Raw genomic sequence first — 21,833 nt, 5'->3', positions numbered from 1 at the left:
AGTATTTATGGAAGGTATTGGTTGAGATAAAAACAAATCGGTCCACGAATTGCAATGGTTTTAAATAAAGTTATTCCGGTGTTTTGATAAATTTTCTTTCTAACCGTCATAATTAAATAATTTTTATAAAAACTCGTGAATGTTTCATTTCGTTTAATTTGGTTTATATTAAAATAACAATGTTGTAATTAATATAACGACAAAATTATATATACATAGTTTGAAATAAATTATAAAAAATATGAGTGTCCTGTTCTGACGCTACTCGACAAAAATGGTGTAATTTTATGTGCGAAACCATGAAATAAATTGTTAGTTAAATTCATTCTATCAATAAATGGTATTCCGGTGTTTTGATAAATTTTCTTCCTTACCATCACAATTAAATAATTTTTTATAAAAACTTATGCATTTTTGATCTCGGTTAATTTGGTTTATGTTAAAATAAGACATTATACAATTAATATAACGACAGAATTAAATATACTTAGTTTGAAATAAACTACAAAAAATATGAGTGTCCTGTTCCGAAGCTACTCGACGAAATTGATGTAATTTTATGAACAAAACCATGAAATGAATGGTTAGTTAAGTTTTATGAGCAAAACCGTGTTATCAATTGTTGGTTAAATTCATTATATCAAAAAATGGTATTCCGGTGTTTTGATAAATTTTCTTCCTTACCATCACAATTAAAATTTTTTTATAAAAACTTATGCATTTTTGATCTCGTTTAATTTGGTTTGTATTAAAATAAGAATGTTGTAATTAATATAACGACAAAATTAAATACACATAGTTTGAAATAAACTACAAAAAATATGAGTGTCCTGTTCTGACGCTACTCGACAAAAATGGTGTAATTTTATGTGCGAAACCATGAAATAAATTGTTAGTTAAATTCATTCTATCAATAAATGGTATTCCGGTGTTTTGATAAATTTTCTTCCTTACCATCACAATTAAATAATTTTTTATAAAAACTTATGCATTTTTGATCTCGGTTAATTTGGTTTATATTAAAATAAGACATTATACAATTAATATTTATAACGACAGAATTAAATATACTTAGTTTGAAATAAACTACAAAAAATATGAGTGTCCTGTTCGGAAGCTACTCGACGAAATTGATGTAATTTTATGAACAAAACCATGAAATGAATGGTTAGTTAAGTTTTATGAGCAAAACCGTGTAATCAATTGTTGGTTAAATTCATTATATCAAAAAATGGTATTCCGGTGTTTTGATAAATTTTCTTCCTTACCATCACAATTAAAAATTGTTTATAAAAACTTATGCATTTTTGATCTCGTTTAATTTGGTTTGTATTAAAATAAGAATGCTGTAATTAATATAACGACAAAATTAAATACACATAGTTTTAAATAAACTACAAAAAATATGAGTGTCCTGTTCTGAAGCTACCATGAAATGAATTGTTAGTTAAGTTTTATGAGCAAAACCGTGTAATCAATTGTTGGTTAAATTCTTTATATCAAAAAATGGTATTCCGGTGTTTTGATAAATTTTCTTCCTTACCATCACAATTAAATAATTTTTATAAAAACTTATTTTTACAACATTTTTGATCTCAGTTAATTTGGTTTATATTAAAATAAGACGTTATACTTTATGAGCAAAACCATGAAATAAATTGTTAGTGAAATTTTATGAGCAAAACCGTGTAATAATTATTGTTAGTAAAATTCATTATATTAAAAAATGGAGTTCCTGCGTTTTTATTAATTTGTTGACAAACCATTAAAATTAATTTTTTTAATAAAAACTAAAGAATTTTTGCTCTCGGTTAATTTGGTATATTTTAAAATAAGTTTTCTGTAATTAATTAACGACAATAATACATGTAGTTTGAATAAAAATATGAGTGTTAGGTTGTTTTGTCTTAGACTGTACTCGATGCTACCCGACGAAAGTCTGGACAGTGGGGATCGCAGTGGCAGTGAGTAGAGTAGGGTAGCGTAACCTAGCATCGGGCAGATGTGCACGGGGGTAATACAATGTTATGGAAAATTGGACTTTGGATTTGATCAAGTAGCGTCGCATGGCGTTGCATCGGGTAAGTGTGTTCTCGGCTTTAAGCAAGTGGAAATGTGAAAAAGCTCGAAAGCTGGTTCCTCATAAAAGGACCGCCAAAAAAATCATCGTTATGAAATTTGCGCAACACTGTTGCCGAAACAGAAACGAACCTTTTCCGGATAGAATTGTTTCTTGTGATGAAACGTGGAGTCTCTGCGATAACAGCAGACGTACTGGACAGTGCTCGACAAAGTAAAAGAAGCAGCTCATTTTTCAAAGACACCGACTCATCAAAAAAATGTGATTGTGACTCTTTGGTGTGCTTCATTTGGGCTGATTTACTACAGTTTGTTGAATTATGACAATACAATTAATGCCGAAATGTATTGCTCTCGGATTGAAGCAATGCTCTAGAAATGGCATTATTGAAGTCATCTTTGGTCGATTGGAACAGGCCGATTCTGTTACACGACCACGCTCGGTCCCATGTATCATATGACAACACCAAAACTGTTATATCTTGGTTATGAAGTTCTGCCTCACCCTCCCCATTCTCCAGACCTCTGGTATATCGACTAACATTTTTTCAGACACCTTTACAGAATTTATTAATAATAAAAGCTCAACATTTTTTTTCCGAGAGTATAGAGAAGCGGCCATCACGTGGGGATAAGTGTATTGACGGAGGTTATTTTATTAATAAAAAATATTTAAAATCATTTATTTCATTGTTTTCATTTTATAACCATAAACCTGCATTATTTTCCGGACAAACCCAATAGAGATAAAATAATATGTAGGATTGAACCAAATGAGATTATATATAATACAACGTTTAAAAAAAAGAGCTTCCGTTAAAGCAGACTGAAAAAATGTTCTTTTGATAAAACATTCCGAAAATGTTTTAAGCGCATTCTAAAGTTCTTAAATTTGAATTTTTAAAGCAAAAAATACAGTTTTTGGGCAGTTTGAAGTAATTTTTTTCTCAGATGTCCGGTCTTCCATTGAAAAATTGATAACTCCACAACGTTTTACGAAAATTCAAGTAATTACAGCCATTGAAGAAAATATCTCTTGATTTTCAAATGTCTCTGTTCAAAATGATAATATATTCTTGTATAGAACTCACAGAAGGAGCTGACAAATTAAACAAATAACATAAGAAACTAACCAAAAACGAGGATAATTTTTTTTGTAAGTTTGGTAGTTTGAATTTGGATAGAAAATTAAATACATTCAAATAATATATTTAGTCAAATTTGTTTTTGTGTATGTGTACTTGTTACGTTTTTTGATAAGAAATCCAAACAAAAGTTTGATCTTGATGTTCTTCCTCTGGAATTCTAGAACCGGGGAAAACGTATTTGGCAACATCAAATACACGCCCCGGTTTCCAAAAAATTTTAGAACGAGGGTTTAATCAACAATTCCAAACCACACCATGGTTTGATGCCTTTTCTGAATTCAGCATTGTCTTGTCAGACTCTCGGCTCGTTGACCTGTAAACATACCACTGTCTTTGGTAAAATGATAATGTTTAAAGTGGTTGATGTATCGACCACTTCTTTACTAACAAATAAAATTATTATCTGCGAAGCATTCAACCTACTTTAAGGTCATCATCACGGCAAACCAAACTTACAGATGTGTACTAATTAACATAATTGAGTATTTATTAGATGGCGTCAAATTTCATTGAAGATAGATTCGCCATCATAAGGACAAAACAATCCTCCAAGAAATTTGAAGTCATCAATTAAAAACTTAATTATGTCAATGGTTAAGATTGTTTGCCCTGATGATGACCTAAAAATAGGTCGAAAGCTTGGCAAGTAATTTTTTTTTAAATTCAGACCAGACCGAGATCCAGATTATTTGTGGTAAATGTTAAGCATAAAAACATTTAAAATGTAAATAAATATAGGATATAAATAAATAGCCCGAAGATTCTAGATTTTTTAACTTTTAAACTATTTACTACTTGTTATCATTAACACTGTTTTATAATTTATGGTTTACTTGATGGTTTTTAAATTAATTCAATTTTTATTTTTCAGACTCAGAGCAGGGACCCCACGAAAAACGATTGCTCCACACCCTTCTTGACCACTATAATGTTCTAGAGCGCCCCGTAGCTAACGAATCGGATCCTCTTCAACTCAGCTTTGGACTGACGCTAATGCAGATCATAGACGTGGTAAGGCAATTCTTTCAGTTCATCGTCCACCCACCTTTAAGCTGACAGGCTTTAAAAGACCGATCAGGCTTCGGTTTCTCGAATTTGATTTTTTTTTAAACCTCGTAAAAGTTTCGGGAAGGAATGCAAGATAATTAACCGCCATTTACATCCTCTATATCATTCAGCCAGTGTAGTCTGCGGTGGAAAAACACTTTGCCCTTTCCTCCCTGGAAACTTTATATCCGAGAAGTCGCATAAAGTAATTAAATGGGAACTCCGCAGAATCCGCATAGAGAACCTAGCCGTTGACCTTATTTCGGCATTCAACCGTGAGAACATTTCCATCAATCCTTCAGCCATAAATATAATTTCGTCGGTAAAATGACGGAGTAATGCAACCAAAAGAGAATCATACGGTTTATAGCTAGATCTGAGAAAAACGAATCAAACCATGATTTCCGTGAAATCAGAATAATGTGACCATCACCCAATTAGGGTTTCATTAGATAATTAAATCATAACAGGGCCCTCGAATTGGATTGCCTGGCCATTAAGTCAATCCTGCTGGGGCTGTCTCTGATAAACGAAAGGCTTGAAAAATTAGTAGATTTCGCGCATACGGACAATAATTTGAAACAAAACGAGAATGAAATAAATCCCTAACCTTAATAAATAAACATCTTTCAAACGGCAATTCAGCTGAAAAAATACGAATTTTACAAAACTTTAAAGAAAAATACTTCCTTAAAAGTATGCAAATACAGAAGTTATTTATGATCTATGTACATACATCTACAACAGCCATGAACAATAAAGCGAAAGACCTGAAAATAAATTTTAAAAAATATATAGTTCAAGACATAACAAAAAAAGTCACAATATAATCTTCCTGGACCTACGAATCACAAAAATCGACACTGAAGCACAATTTTATATTTACAGAAAATCAACAGACCCAAAACATATAAGCATAGTCGAATCAATACAAAATGACAGCATTAAACACAAGAAAAACAGTAATAGAACCGTTAAGGACCATGACAAACAATAATGTACTAACTACAAACAGAAATAATACAAAAATAAACAAAACTTAAAAACTTGTCAATATACAAACATAATTAATTCAGCAATAAAAACCTGGATACAAAATTCAAAGATAGCTCATTACAATACCGACCTGATCAATTAAAAAACCAAAGAAAGAGGCTTTAACAATCAGAGGCACCAATATCACTCCCACCTATCAGACTTTATAAAAGAGACATAAAGAGAAGAAGACGAAAAGGTTGACAGACAAACACAGATACCAGGATGATCAGTACCGATGGAATTACACGTTCTGATAGATCAACTATAACACATAACACTTAAACACTTGAAAGTTGTTAACAAAAAAAATAACTATATCATCTGAGGGTCAACTGCGTTTGACGTTTGAGTTGGAATCACTCACCTGCCGACGAATTGAAATTAAAAATGTTTAAAATTGTACGTTATTTGAAATAATTTTTATTAGCTTTCGTGGTCCGTTTGACCAAATAAATTCTTTTCAACCAAAACCTTAATTAATTGAAAATAATTTGAAATAATTTAACATGATATTTTCTGTTGCACCAAAAACAATTCGATTGGAAAAAGAATTAGTGTTGTTTTTATTATACATGGTTTCAAAGTACTAAGATACGAGTCTTTTGTAAAAATACGCATCCAATGAAAATAATTTAACCAAGATTTGTTTCAGCATAAACTCTAGTTTTAAACAATGCAATGTATATGTTTTAGATTAGGGAACATCTTTTTTAAATGTTAAGCTGAATTATCATTGACAGATTGATCAAGTCAATCTGATTTTATGACAATAACGAGTAAGAAATTAATACTGCAAAAACATTGCATGGAATCTGTTATAGTTCGTGGTCCGATTGACCGTGAATGTCTTTTTTCAATTAATCAATCTTTATGTAAGGTATTGGTTGAGATAAAAAAAGTCAGTGTTACGAGCGGGATTCGAACCTACGACCCTCGGCTAAATACGCCGCTGCTCTACCACTTGAGCTATCGTGACTTCCATCCACCACTAACTTCCCACCTCAATCCCACCTTTCGAATTTTCCCTCCTTTTTGCCATTTTTCAAATGTCTTGTTATCAATTCGATTCTCGGTGGTAGAGCAGCGGCGTATTTAGCCGAAGATGGTGGGTTCGAATCCCGCTCGTGACACTGAGTATTTAAATGGGCAATAGGAAGTCTATTATTTTCTTCAATTCCTGCTTGCGGAAATTAAGATAGATGTTTTTTATCTTGGTTGAGATGTTTACAAAATTTTTTGGTGGGTTTGCACCTGTTTAATTTTTCCAGTAGTCATCTCTTTCCATTTGTTCCATGCCCATATGTTCATTTTTCGGCAGACATTGAGTAAACTAATTTGCTGTACTGGGCTGTTCCTTTCGTTCAGATTATCCTTATCCCTGATTTTGTTTACAAAATTACGATATTATCGTGCTGGTTCCCAATAATCGATATAAATTCATTATAGGGATGTATAAATGTTCGTTTATTGATCAAGCTGCACGGCACTTAATTGTTGAAGCTTTTTTTCTGAATTCTACAGTTCTTAGATGCTTTTTTAAACATAACAGAAAAAGTTAAATTTAGTGTAATTTTTACCAAATACTACTTCCTATACTGGATGATGAAAATTTAGAGGATGTAAATAGGAATTCGTTATTAATTTAATGCTATCCGGTAATGTGACTATTAACCTTTTTTGTTAAAGTCAAAATAGTTCGGTTCTTAAATTTTATTCTCTTGAGAAAAAGAAAAATCTGACTAAACCAAGCCAAGCCTGACAAATCTTTTTTAGTTACATCTCTTAAATATTTATCCACTAAATCCTGCTTAAAAACAGCTATTCAAAATATATTTCAAATTGCATTTCAATGAAAAAAAAACAATAAAATTTTAAACCAAAGGGTAATTAAATAATGAGAGGCTGAAAATGAAGGCTTAATAAGATAAACACTTAAAATGTTCTCTGGTTGTCCGTTGACTTGCCTAATAATTAACGCTGGGACTTGATTGCCAATAAGTTGTCAAGTACTATTACACACACAGACACTTGCAGTTGTATATTAGTAGTTGTATAAAATCTATAACAAGATACAAAAATTTTTCAGGGTCTAGTATTTGTAAAAATAGACTAACATACAACGATGTAGACACAGTAAACACTCTACATTGTTCTTGAACATTACTGTTTTGTGTCTGTTTTTCTTTTTGCAAACATTTTCTCATTATCTCGATCACCTTGAAATAAAATATTTAATAAAATTCAAACAAATTTCCATTGTATACACATATTAAATAAAAGGTTAAAGTTTTTATTTAAACTTGTCGTTTAAACTGAAATCAGAACCTCAAATAATACAAAATGTAATACAACGATTGCTAACTGGCATAAATAATACATTTTATAAAGGAAATGTAGATTGTTCTATAATGGTAAGTAAAGGGTTTTTTGTAAGGTCGGCGTTCAAATAGTTTGAAGTTTTTTTTTTTAAATACCTTTTTATCGTTGTAATCCATTTCGAGTTTGTTTGAAGCTATTTTGTAAAATGACGCCGATTTTGGGGGGATGACCATGACACCAATTATCGGAAACATACGCCAAATCACTGTTGAGATTTGCATGTCGGTGAGTGTTTATTTTTTTCTCCAATTATCACCATTTCAATTTTAAAATGTATAAAAATTTCAATTTTTTTTTGTTACGTTAGATGGTAAAAGAGTTTAGTCTTGTTGCAAAATTCAACAATACAGCATGACATTTCTTTCGCTTTTTCAATGCCACTATGACGACTTTTTGGATTTTTTACCCCCGCCCCAACTGTAAAAATTAATCGAGTTTTTTTAATCGTATTATTTGTTAGTGGTTGTTCTTATAACAAATTACTAAAAATCGACGATTTTTTAAGACAGTGTGAAATGCAGTTGACGTGTACAAAAATGATTGAATTTCTCTTTAACGAAAATTAATCAGGTTTTAAATAATAGAGTAAAGGATTTGTCATCGTTATACGCTAACCTATAAACCATGATATATTTGACATAATTGTAGTTTATTGCCAATAAAAAAATTCTTCAATGATAAATTCATTCGTACGAATTGTTGGAAGTTCATAACGAAATTCCAAATTTTAACCTGCTTTGGAAATTCATTATAATTTATTTAGTTTTAAAGGAACAATTTACGCGAGGGACGATAAATTACAACCACCATACTTCTTGGAGTTAATAAATTACGTTACGTTGATTGAATAAACTCCACAGTGGGAGGTTAGCTAGGAATTTTTCATAACTGAATGAACGTTTATCTTTGCAAAAAACAGAATATGTCGTTGCCAAGGTATCTAAGGATAGGTAATCCCTAAGGAATGTAGAACCTGTATTTTGCGAAGATGAGAAAGCTTTGTTGAACGACAAAGTTTTACACCTTATGTCTATTTTGGTCTTACTATTGAGCTGTATTTAACTATTTTGTTTTTGATGGAGTGTTTATGTCAGTTCTTCTCTACAGGGTATCCTTTTTAGATGACCCGGATGAATTTCACTTGAAGCAATGACGCTATAAAAAAATACGTATTTAAGATTGTTCAGTCTAGTTTCAAATTTTTACCTTTTTTGGAGTGAAAGTAGACAGGGTACCTCAGGCCCAGTTCAACGACCCTACGCATCCTGACAGATCATTTTAAAGGATTTTTTACGCTGAAAAGGATGGTCCAATCGAATTTTAAATGAGTTAAAAAATGACAGTCAAAAAGTTCGACAAAATGTCGTTTGGTTTGATATTTATTAATTAAATTCCATGTTCGAACCACCTTGCGAAAAATGAAAAGATTTGCTCTTTTGAACCACCGGTGCTCAGAGCGATAGAGTTAGGGGAGATGAATTGACAAGCATTTTCTATCCTTTTCCGCAGTTCTTCAGCTGAAGTTGCTGGGTTATGATGGGCGTAGACACTGTTCTTGAAATGGCCGCACAGAAAATAGTCAAGTGGAGTTTAATCGGATGACCGAGGAGGCCATCAGATCGAGCCAAGAAGTCCTATCCACCTTTCACGGAAATGACGATTCAAATAACCTCTCACCTGCAAAGAATCCATCAAGCCGGAGAATCATTCTTTCTCGTTGTTGCAAAGGAACATCATGTAATAGTGTTGATAAATCAAAAAATTAAGGAACTGACCACCATTTAAATTATTTTCGTAGAGATAAGCCCCAATTAGTTTATTTCCGAGAAGTCCATACCAACTGAGAGAAGTCCATACTGTAAACCACCTGAGGATGACAAGAGTACGAAATTTTTGGATTTTCCTGTGCTCACGTTCGAAAATTCCAACGGTGTAGTATGCCATTAGAAGTGAACGTGGGTTCATCAATCCATAGAATGTATGGACGCACGTTTTCTTTAGCCTCCCAAATCGACATTTGTGCAAGGAACGATAGACGTCTATCATAATCAGAGTCAAAAGTCCCCGGATAAGATCAGAGCGTTACGGCTTAAAACTGTAAGCCCCGAATACATCTCTAATTTTATATATTGAACCCTTTCCACATTTTGGAGAGAGGAATTCGGATTTTCACAAACATACAGTAAAATATTCAGCTCCTTGTCGAAATTACTCTGCCAGTTTCTTGGTGGTGGAACAGCAACTGATCCATATCTCCTCCTACAGCGAGCAACAAGAATTAAACTGGCGATCAGGAAATTTCTGGGAGTACAACTCGACTTCTCGACGCGCAATACCACGACTATCAATAAAACAGTCGTACATATCAACTCGCTGTTGATCGGAAAAATGTACTCTTCGGTTCATTTTGAATAGAATACTGAATGTAACGAATAGGTGCTATTGTGTAAATGTATTTACCACCAGGAATTGAGATTTGCTCTCATAGTGCGAGTTTAACAAATATTGACAGAATGTAAACACTAAAGGCAATTAATTTTTACTTTAGGGAAGAAGCTAGCTATTGAAAAACAACAAAACTAAGCAAATGCGTTTTGTAAAACCTTTTACGATAAATTTGTTATTTGACCAATTTAAAAACCGATTGCACCATTGTTTTCAGCGTAGAAAATCTTTTGAAATTATGACTAAATGTATAGGGTCATATTTCAAATTTTAAAATTTAACTAGGCACCCTGTATAATTTTTCTCCAAAAAAGGTAAAAATTTGAATCTAGACAAAACACGTAAACAATTAAACACGTATTTTTTTAAAGCGTCATTGGTTCACGAGATATGCAGCCGGGTCTTTTAAAAAGGACACCCTAGGTAGAAGATGACCTTTTTCAGTAGGATGGCGTACGAAGTTAGAATAGTCGTTGAGTGATGCGTTCGACATGGAAGGTTTGAGATTTTGTGGTATTAATTATTTTTTAACCATTTTTCAAACGAATACGAGCATCTGACGCTTCGATGAGCTATAACGTGGTAGGAGTTGGAGGATTGAATGGCACTGTTTGAATAGGAAAAGATAGATAAAAGATAGAGCAGTAGAAAATATATGGAGAATAGCAATGGACAGAAGACGTTCCCCTGAGGGACGCCCGCCTATCCCTTATACGGAGACTACAGCGCAAACCCAGACTCGATCAGCCTGTTCGAGACCGAGGAAGCAGCATTTCTTCTTCTCATAGGAGGACGCAATGATGATGTGCGCAAGACGAAACCGATTAACAAAGGAATGGAAACGCCTAAATCCAAATCGATTGTCGTGGGTTATATTAAGGGGTTAAGAAGTCATACCTAATATCATATTGTGCGGATTTTACTTTTGCCGATTCATCAAATTCGAACTAGCACCCAGGATGCAATTCGCATTAAAATAGCTGAGAAACGGTGTATAATCCAGGGTAATGACTGAAAAAGAAATCCCTTGCGCTTTTTTGAAATCTTCTTTGAGAGAGTATTAAATCGCATTCAATGCGTGTTTCAGTCTTAATTTCATCCTTAAAATTTTCCTCTTCAGAGTGAAACGTACTTCGTGTCTATGCAGATGTGATCATCATTTGGAATTACAGGAATAAAAAATTACTAATCATTGGGAAATTATTGATTCATTGACCAATTATTGATATTTAATAGAATCCTTGTTGAAACAACCTCTTTTATTGTTCCACATTCATTATTTCTTGCTAAGTCTTTTTCTTGAATATTTAACAGTTAACCCGTTCCAGTGGCTTAAACTGGAAGCGTACATGATGACTTTTTCATCTGCAAAATAACTTGGTGTTTGGTAATTGTTCCGACCTAAGTTTAATTAATTTCTTCTCATTACACCTGCAAAGGCAAAGTACATATTTCCAAATAAACTTCAACCAACAGGAGCACATAGGGTTTCATTTGCAATACAATACTTTTCCCAGGCTGGGACAATGTCATGCATCTTACATTCTTCATGGTAAAATCACTTCGCTTGCTTACCTTTATTGAAAAACCACGCTTCACGATATTCCGCTGACAGGCTGGTCTAATTTCAAAACGTAGCACCAACAGAACATCAAGTAACTCAATGTAAAACAAACGTTTTAATAACAATTCTTTGCTTTGTTTCATTAAGTCTTATCTGGAGTTTAATTTATGTGGAAATAAAAATAAAAATGTTTTTCTACCCTTTTAAGGTTTGAAAAATTATAATTTCGAAGACACAACTTATATGTTTTTGTGTTATTTTATATTATCTTTACTGTTTAAGGCTTTATCTAAATCATATCTTTCTACCCACCAGGACTTTATAGAAATACGATTTTAACGTAATTGAACTATTTCGCAGAAATGGGCCTGTAACGGATTTAGTGAGTCAAAACGTCGGGATTTCTAAAGTAATATGCTAGCGCAAGACGGGGTTTTGAATCACGTGGAAAGTAAAAACTCCCAATGTAAATTTTTATTTAAAAAAAGAAAAATTAAATGGTTTTGAAGTTATATTTACAAATCGGGACGTTCATTGAGTCCACGGCGCTGAAATCTACCATTTGTAAAGACCGGGATGTGTTGCGGGTAGGGTAGATCTTCAGCGCCGTGAAATCCCTTACCTTTATTTAATAGAATATTAAACCCTTAATTAACCAATAGCGATAAGTTCTGATTTTTGTGATAATCACTTTTCTGTTTGCAAAAAATTGTAAAATCTTGTTATCTTGGTATGTCAGCACAATTAATTTAGATAAAATATAACAAAGGTCTGTCCGCTTAACTAAAGTTTATTTAATTAGTTCAAATTAATAATTACGATACCTGAGGCTATTCCTCGGAATAGTCACCCTTTCCGAAACGACGGGCTTTTACTTTATATGTCGAATGTTTACCCTACGAAAAACCTGGGCCATTGATCGAAATAAATTGTAATCCAAAGAAACGAGGTTGGTGTTGTGCGGTAGGCGAGGGATAAATTCTGATTCACGCCATTAATTTTTAAGCCGGTTTGACCGGGATCGTGACATACTGCGGGAGAATATTTTTGCCGTTTACAAAACCAGTTTTGGCTAGAGCGTGTGGCTTCCTTTTTCTCGAGTTTAATGCAGTCATTTTCAATAGGTCATTTGGCGATAGGATTTGAAATTCCACAGTTTTACCGTATGATGCATATGTTTTAGGCCTGGAATAAGAAAAAGTTCATTTGGACAAAAAAACTTATTTGAAAATATCTTCAAAAGTATTGACCTTCATGTTGAAGTATTGACACAAAGTAAATGTTGAAAAAAAATTAATTTTCTGTAAAACGAAAACGATTTTTTTTAATATGCACAGACCTTTGTCATTACGAGGTAATCAGTAGAATTCAATATTAAAATTGGATTTTATTACCTATAGTTTTCTTATTGATGTTTTGAAGAAGAATGATTAGGTCAAATAAAAAATGCCACACAAAAAAATGATTTGGACTGTTGGTGCTATGATTCAGAAATTGATACATACTCAAAATTGCGCATGATATGACTCAAATTGTTCTCTGTTATTTTAAAATCCCTATTTTTCAAAACGAATTTTTGTTATAAAAAATTATCAATTGATCTCTGCACGTATCAACTGCATTTCACTGTTGAAACCAACTTTTTTTCTCAAATCCAACTCCAAATTTTATTTTGTCATTAAAGAAAACTTTTTTTGCCCGTCGACTGTGATATTTTAGTTTAATAAAATAAATTGAAACTCCAAACTAAGATCAAATATATATTAGAAAAGAAAAAGAGAATATACAACCGCAACGCACAACAAAGATCTTTTTACCATTTTCTAATAATATATAATTGTCCTTTATAAAATATAATGGATTTCTTGCAGGACGAAAAGAATCAAATTGTAACCACGAACGCGTGGTTGAACTTGGTAAGTGATGGAAGGTGCCCGTTTTCCTCAGTTGGGAAAAATGTCTCTATCTAGATGTGGCACTTTAATAGTTTTCCCTGTAAAGTTGTTGTGTGTGTTTTTTCCACGATATTACTAAGCATTCCTCTCAACCAACTTAAGAGACATTTTACCCTTAGAGGCTATTTATAATAGTCACCCCGGCTTACCTCTGCAATGTTCTGCCAACTATATGTGGAATATATTTTTCCTGCCTGAATGAACCTAATCTGTAATAAAATGAAGCTATAAACAACCTTTAGAGTGATTTTAAATTCAACTTTCACCACGTAACGCACATTGATAATGCATTCGTTCATGAATTCACTAAAAACACTTAAACACTAAAACTAATCCTCATGATAAATATAATAAATGGCTATCATGTCAATGCACATTGTTTTTATTTTATTTTTTTTAAAGTTTAGAAAACCATTTTATCAAAAATAATATACACTCTTAAAAATGTATAAACACCTAGCTGTCATGCAATATTTTCTATCTTGCTCTTTCTCATTTCTTGCTCTCCCTAAACCGTTTGCTGATCTTGAAAAATAAAATATCGCTCCAGCAGTCTTAACGGACGGTAACAGTTTAGAGTTGAACAAGAAGCGTGCACAACTTATTTTTAATGGGTAGGGTTCTCCAGGCGGTCATGTATTGTTAGGATTTATACAGTATTAGTGACAGAACATTGCTAGAGCGATAGCGAGAGTTGGTGTAACTTTGTTCGTTGTGTTTTCTAACAACGCCTTGTTTCTGATTGCATGGGATTAGGATGAGAAGAATCAGCTTCTAATTACAAACATTTGGTTAAAACTGGTAAGTCAAGATAAACTGTTTTTAAATCCCTACCAGGTTTACACAGAATGGCTGCTGAAATAAGAAGAATGTTATTAATTGAAGCTTACTTTTGATTTAAAATAATCATATTTTTAGTAACTGGTAGTTTTGTAAATAGTAAGACTGTAAAAATACGCCTGCATAACGTTCACATCCCAAATGAACGATTCACTTACAGAACAGAATATTAACAATTTTCCTATAGACTTTTATCCAAAGCAGGACATACCTATAAACATCTCTTCACCTTCAGACAGCTTTTTACTTAATAAATTTATTTATAAAATATTTGTCGATCAATTTAAAAAGTTACAATTTTTTTTCAACAACAGATATTAAAAGTCGTATAATTCACATACAGATAAAAAATTTGATAAGAAGAAAATACGTCAATTCAGTTGATCAATACACTTTGATTAAACACATTTAACATAGACTTTCTCACAACCCTCTCAGATTTTCATTTGGGATGTGGACCTTTTAACAATATTGATTTAACAACAGAGAAAACAAATTAAAGTAGGAAAACTCATAGTAGTGTACAGTGACTACCCTTTCAAATTAAATATAGAAAACAAATACCCTTGACTTAAAAAAATACAATGTAACCTCTGATAACATTAATCAACACTGCCAACACACCCGAACAATCAATACTTGTAATTTCTATATCACAATGCGGCCTTTTGTTTAAACCAGCCATAAATATTTTATTACTTAATACGTATTTAATACTATTTGATATATGTATATGTATATATATATGTATATATGTGTATATATATGTATATATATAAATATATATATTACAAATATATACATAATATATGTATATATTTTTTCATTTCATTTCTATATGTTTTGACACGCCTGTAGCAGTGTAATGCATGAATCATTCGCCCTAAGAAGTGCTTTGCTAATTTTCTCATATTATATATCTCAAGTTACGAGTATTCTATCATAATGTACCATTGTAGTTGATGAATTATACAAAAAAAATATTACTAGAACAATGCCACATAACTTACAACTCTCCACTAGCCTATTTCTTATGTGTGTTTGTTCGAGTGGGTTTTGTGTTTGTTTCTTGTGTAAATGTGCCTGACGAAAAGAGAAGGAGAGAGAAAGAGATAGAACAAATATAGAGAGAAAGAGAAACTCTAAATGACAAGGTGGCAAAAATAAATTTGAGCAAGAGGGCGTGTATATGGTTTTTTGTTTGACAGATGGAGAGAGAAAAAGTGTGTGTATCTGTTAGTAACAGAAAGCTAGAATTGGAAAGTGTTTTCATAAAGCATTGAATGAAAGAAAAATTTTGGAAAGAGAAAGGTTGAAGGTAGGGTGAGCGAGAAAACTATACAGATGGATAGAGAGAGATTGCTTGTATTTGTGTGTCAGTCCCATGTTTGGATGTATGTTATTTAAAGCCAACACATTTTATACAACTACTAACCAAAAACGAATTTAAGCCACAAGGTTACAAAATAATTTGAGGGCGAATAATACTTTAACATAGTTCTATTTGTTTTAACCTAATTATATTATAATAAAAATAATATAAAACAATTTCTAAAAAAAGCAAATTAAAACTGAACCTAAATAAATACCTAAATAAATCAATAAAGTTCTTCTATAAAATAATATCCTTATATCAAGTTGATCTTCTTAGTATGTTGTGCATGGATTTTCCCATTTTGTAGATGATCAATATATTTCATCATAGTATTTTTTCTGTAATATTGTATTAGAACTGTTATATTTTCCATATACCATAGAATGTAAATTTTAATGTAAATTGTTTGTGAAGCATGAACTTCTATTTAAAGTTTATTTCAACCAATGATAGCTGTTGCATTGGAAATTATTGTTTTCAAAATTTATTTTAGTCCTAATGTAATATTGTTGTAGAGCTTATGCTAGATTACATTATATATATTTGATAATTGTAATAATTTGAATATATAGTTATTATTGCGTAAATAAATAATGTAATTTGTAGATAATTTCAATAATATTGTTCGTCTTTACACATATGCACTTATATTTTATAACTGCATATATGTATAGTACAAGTAATCATTTTTTAAATTAAAATAAGTTAGCTGAATGCAAATGTGAACATTTAAATATGGTTAAATTTTAATCTCATGATGCAGGCTGTGGTGGTTATTGGCAGTATTTCATTCAACATCGTTTGCTGTTAAATGTTATTATTAATAATAAATCAGTCTAAAATATATAGGTCGTTTAAAAAAACATGTTTTTCTGCAAGAACTAGTCGGATGCCATACACACTCGGGCACCATGGTCCCAAAAGACGAGTAATTCCTGTCATACGATAGGACATAGCGTCCAAATATCTATTGGGTGTTACGAACAAAGGGTCAAACCTCTTAATAATACCTTTGTTATATTATTCTCAAATAAAATTTAAAGGGCTATTCCAGGATTCCAACCTACAACCCATACCGACATGAGTAGCACGCTCTTATGCTTCGGCCACCTTGGGCCCAAAAGTAAAGTAAGTCCTGTCATAAAAGTGGGTTAAACGTCTCAATACCCATTGGGTGTTACGAACAAATGGTCAAACCAGTTAATAATAGCTTTTTTATATTATTCCCCCTGAAAAATTAGAGGGCTATTCCAGGATTCCAACCTAGACCCAATTTTTTTTTAAACAATGCATACCAGGAACTGGAAGAGTTCCCCCTGAGCACTGCAGCTGTTCAGCTTATTGTACCTTATCCTTGGCTCCATTTTTGGGGGCTCGGACCACGAGTGTGAATTTGAGCCCCCGGTGTGTCGGTGTTCTTCCATCGAGGAAAGTCATGTTTGAAGTGAGTCGGGACCAAATTCAGGGTCACTGAGATCTGATCCCGCCCCTTCCATTGATGAGTGCCGTTTCAATTTCTTTCAATTGCGGCCACCGGTCCCCTCAGGCGTCAGAAAAAAGTCCAGGGGCGATGGTGGGGATCGAACCCACGACCGCGGATCTACTAGCCGAGAGTGTGACGCCTTAACCACTCGGCTACCCTCCCCCCCCCAACACCATACCGTCATGAGTAGTACGCCCTTATGCTTCGGCCACCGTGGGCCCAAAAGTAAAGTAAGTCCTGTTATAAAAGTGGATTAAACGTCCCAATACCCATGAGTGTTACGAGCCAAGGATCAAGGGTTTTAGCGGGATTCGAACTACAGTCTGACCACTTAACGACTGAACTACTGCAGTCCCAAAAGTAAAGTAATTTTTGGCACTCAGGAGGGTTAAATGTCGAAATAACCGTTTGGGGTTAGCGAAATTAGGGTAAAAACACTTAACATTTTTCATTATTTTTTTATTCTAAAAAATTCCAATGGCTGTGAAGGAGTTTGAACTTTCAACTCCTACCGTGTAAAATACCAGTAGGAAGACCATTCCACTAGGCTGCGGTGGTCCCAAAAGTAAAGCAATTCCAATCATCCAGCGAGACTTAATCTCCAAAATCCATTTGCGTTTCGAGGACGAGAGTTCGAAACCACTTTACAACACTTTTTTCATATCATTCTCAGCACACAAAAAATAATGTGCTTTGAAGGGATTCGAACCTCGATCCGCTACTGTGGCTAACATGACTGGGACAACCTTACTCCTCGTCTGCCTTGGTCCAAAAGTGAAATAATTAAGCAATAAGTAAGGAAAGGTTCCTAGCGTCCAACTATCCTTTTGGGTGACGAGAACAAGGGTGGAAACCACTTTTCATTTCTTATATCATTCTAAAAAAATCCGAGGGTTTTACCCGGATCTGAACCTAGAAAAAAAATCTACCGTGGCAAATGCGAGTAGGACATCATAAAGACTCGACCACCGTCGTTCTAAAAGTAAAGTAATCCCGATCATGCAAAATGATTAAACGTCCAAATACCCATTTGATAATGGGACGAAGTTTTAGATCCAACTCTTTTCATCTTATGATCAATTAAAATTCCAAGCCCTACACTGGGATTCGAACCCAGAGCCGCTAGCTTGGTACACTGTTAAGATTGGCCACCGTAGTCCCTTTTTATTGACCTAACATATTATTCCGTGTTTTATTCCAATTACTGAATGTGTGGCCAAAACGTAAGAACAAACAAAACTTAATTTTGCACCTGACTGTTCAACCATGTGCAATTCTTGTCGGATTCAGAAACCTAATTTTTTTTTTCATGGGTAAAATGAAAAATATTTCTAATTTCAATTACAATGGACTGAATGGAATTATAAATTTTATTTCACGCTGAATTTGTTTTTAAATAGGTGGGAAATAAGTTCAAACGAGATGAGATACAGCCAAATATCCACAATTTATTATTTGGATGTTACATTTGGTTCCAAAGTAATTTTGACCTCGAAACGCAACTTTAAAATTCAATGAACAGTAAATATTTCGTCTAAATTTGTTGGTTAAATGGATTGACACGTAGAATTTATCAATTTTAAAAATTTAAAAAGTTGCAATTCTTTCAAATTACTAGGAACCATTTTGTCACGAGAAAGTGTTTAACGAAGTTTAAATCACAGCTTACTTTTGTTATTATTTTGAAATATGATGAGATATTAAGTTTTGTGCGAGGGGTGATACTTTTTAATAAACATTTTCTCGTGACTTTGCTTCTAAAAAAATAAATTCGCCTAAGCTTAATATAGATCAATTAATTTTGATAATCTTTGAGAAAACGTATGAAAATAGCCTTTGTATTTGATTATTATTTATAGAATGGTCCAGGGAGGCGGCAGGTGGAGTGACAATTGACTGTTTAATTATATTACAAAGCGAGAGTTTTATGATAAATGCTCAATGAACCGACAATTAACCGTGGAGGGGTTGGTATAACCACGGGTCAATTTTTTCTTACATGGGTAAGAATATTAAGAGAAAAACAGTGTCGTAAAAAATAGCGATTTAGCTTTTTTCTCAAATAAGAAGTTAAAAAAACTTGAGACGGGAAAATGTCAGGGGATATCAAGGCTTATAAATACTTAGTAAGCGCGCTACGTGCAAATGGGCAAATGCAGCAAATGCTTTCAGATGGGCAGAGTCATCTGAATAACGTTTTTCACTCGGGCGATTTTTCCAAGATTCCACCACCTACGAGGCAAGCCTGCGTGGAAAATGTTTTGAAAAAATTAAGGAAAACGACAACCCTTTAAACATACAAAGTTTGTATTTTTTAATATTTCACCTTCCTCAATTAGGAGGATTTCGATGTATACTTACTTTTTCCAAGGAATTTCACTATATTTGACCTAATTTTCCGATTTCGAAAAACAGATTTCATACAATTTTGACAAAAAATATAGTCACTTAATTTTAAACCTAGGTCAGAGGAAATAAGAGTGAATAAAAAAAATAATACAATAACAAGGGTGAAAAATTTATTGTAAACAATTATATTCAGCTTATTAAACCCTTTCGAATTACTTGAAACGCGACTTTACAAATGATGTTTAAGTCCAGAAAAAAGTCATTAAAAAGTAATCAAAAGTATCCTGACAGTAGAATAAAGTCGCACAGGAGATGTCCGATCGACACCAGCTTCATTAAAAACCTTTATAACTTGACTTTTAAAAAAACGCATTTTCTATGTTTTATTTTCTATTAAAAACAAAGATTAAAGCATTCAAATAGTTTGATTAATTATAAAACTGGTCTTTTTTTTTAAATAAGTTTAATTGACACTAAGTTAATTTTGTTTTTTTTTAGGCTCAGTCTCATCGGTCCAAGTATTTAATATTGCTGACTGAATATTTTTGGCAATTTAAAAGCAACTTAATCACGACAGAAGACCATAGTTCTCTCTCTTCCTAAAGATTTGACTAAATTATATTCAATTTTTAAAGTTAATCCATAAATTATTACTATGGGCTTTAATCGTTGATCCGAAAGAAAGTTAGTGATAAGCAGGATCAATTAGTAGCAATTGTTTTTCCAATCTAAACATTTATTAAATATTTTTACAAATGAAGTAAAACTATTTATTCATAAAACGAAACTTGACGCATAAGACTGCAAGCTTTAGATGAGTTTAATTTTTTTTAAATATATGTTCAAATCTTGAGTCTGGTTATTTATGTGGACTGGCAATTTAACATCACTTAGGATGTTTGAAACACTAGTATTTTATGTTAAAATGTTTAAAACAACTTAATAATTTTTTATTTCAAGAAGAATCTATCTGTATAGTTTTTTTAGAAATTGGCCAGCAAAGGAAAAAATTCGAGTTTGACCAGAAAGTCGTTTCCTCCGAAAAGTAATTGGTCAACTTCGGTACGGTTTTCTCCCAAACGCTTTATCATATTGAAATAATTCATTTTTCATGGTTTAGAGTAATAATAGGTAAATATATATAAATACTTTTCTATAACAAACAGAAATGCAGTTTTATCACAATTTGAGGAAAAATTAACGATGCGATATTTTCAAAAACCCTTATCTAAAAGTTTTAAGCATGCTAAGGAGAATAAAACAAAAGGAATTCGTTTATAATTAAGTAGATTTTTAAAAATTCGTACCGAAAAACGGCAATTTTTCGGCAAATGTCTATTCAACTAAAATGACCTTGAGAATTGATGAAATACTGTAAGATTATAAAGTTTTAATTTTTATAAAATTTAGTGCAGTTGCTAAAAAAATAAATAGTTATCAAATTATAAAATGTTTTAAGTGGAAACTTACGTAAATCAAAAAATATTAGCGAAAATTAAAATCTATAAGATTCTTGTTTAAAATATATTGACCAATCGAACAAATCGTTATTCGTGTCAGACAAATGAGGAAAATTAAAAGCCCCACGTCCTTTAGCACTGACCAGTTTTTAGGCGGTATGTGCAGGGTAGATTATAATCAAGCTCTCAGGAAGATCTCTCTAGCTCTTAGATAGCCTGGAAGCCAATGTTGTTTACACCAAGTTTATAATGTTAGAAGTTTATAACGAGCTGCCGTATATTGAAGGGCCGAGGCGTCTAGTTGATTCATGAGGTCTTCACCACCCGCCGCCTCCAGACCCTTCGCACCTACAGCGCCTTCCCCCGTCCTTCCAGTTAAATCCCGATACGCCTTACCTTTTTCCTGAATAATAACGACATTGCACATTGACCATATTAGCAATGAACGGCGCATTGGTCTGTTATACACTTAGTGGACATTATTACAGGAATGGAATGATGTTAATCTACGGTGGAACGCCAGCGAATTCGGCGGAGTTAAGGACTTGCGGATTCCACCGCATAGGATATGGAAGCCAGACGTTCTCATGTACAACAGGTAAGATTGTTTTCATTTATTTTAATCAAATGCACATTTCTATGTACAAGATTTCAGGCGATGCTTACATCAA

General features: G+C 32.8%; 1 protein-coding gene across 3 annotated transcripts in view; it reads left to right on the top strand.

Moving 5' to 3' along the window:
* LOC106664119 (neuronal acetylcholine receptor subunit alpha-7-like) overlaps nucleotides 1-21,833 on the top strand; it is a 505,201-nt gene that overhangs the window by 351,085 nt on the left and 132,283 nt on the right. For 2 of the 3 annotated variants that reach the window (XM_024226020.1, XM_024226018.1), the window contains exons 2-4: nucleotides 4,099-4,238; nucleotides 14,412-14,456; nucleotides 21,651-21,760. In XM_024226020.1, the coding sequence (XP_024081788.1) occupies nucleotides 4,099-4,238; nucleotides 14,412-14,456; nucleotides 21,651-21,760 (295 nt within the window). Of the gene's footprint in view, nucleotides 1-4,098; nucleotides 4,239-13,571; nucleotides 13,617-14,411; nucleotides 14,457-21,650; nucleotides 21,761-21,833 lie in introns of all 3 variants that reach the window. The other variant, XM_024226019.1, reaches the window with a different exon arrangement.

The sequence above is a fragment of the Cimex lectularius genome, unplaced genomic scaffold (genome assembly GCF_000648675.2).
Source record: "Cimex lectularius strain Harlan isolate CLEC.00 unplaced genomic scaffold, Clec_2.1 scaffold82, whole genome shotgun sequence".
Lineage (NCBI taxonomy): Eukaryota > Metazoa > Arthropoda > Insecta > Hemiptera > Cimicidae > Cimex > Cimex lectularius.
The sequence above is the reverse complement of the archived record's forward strand: the minus strand, read 5'-3'. Positions and strand labels throughout refer to the sequence as shown.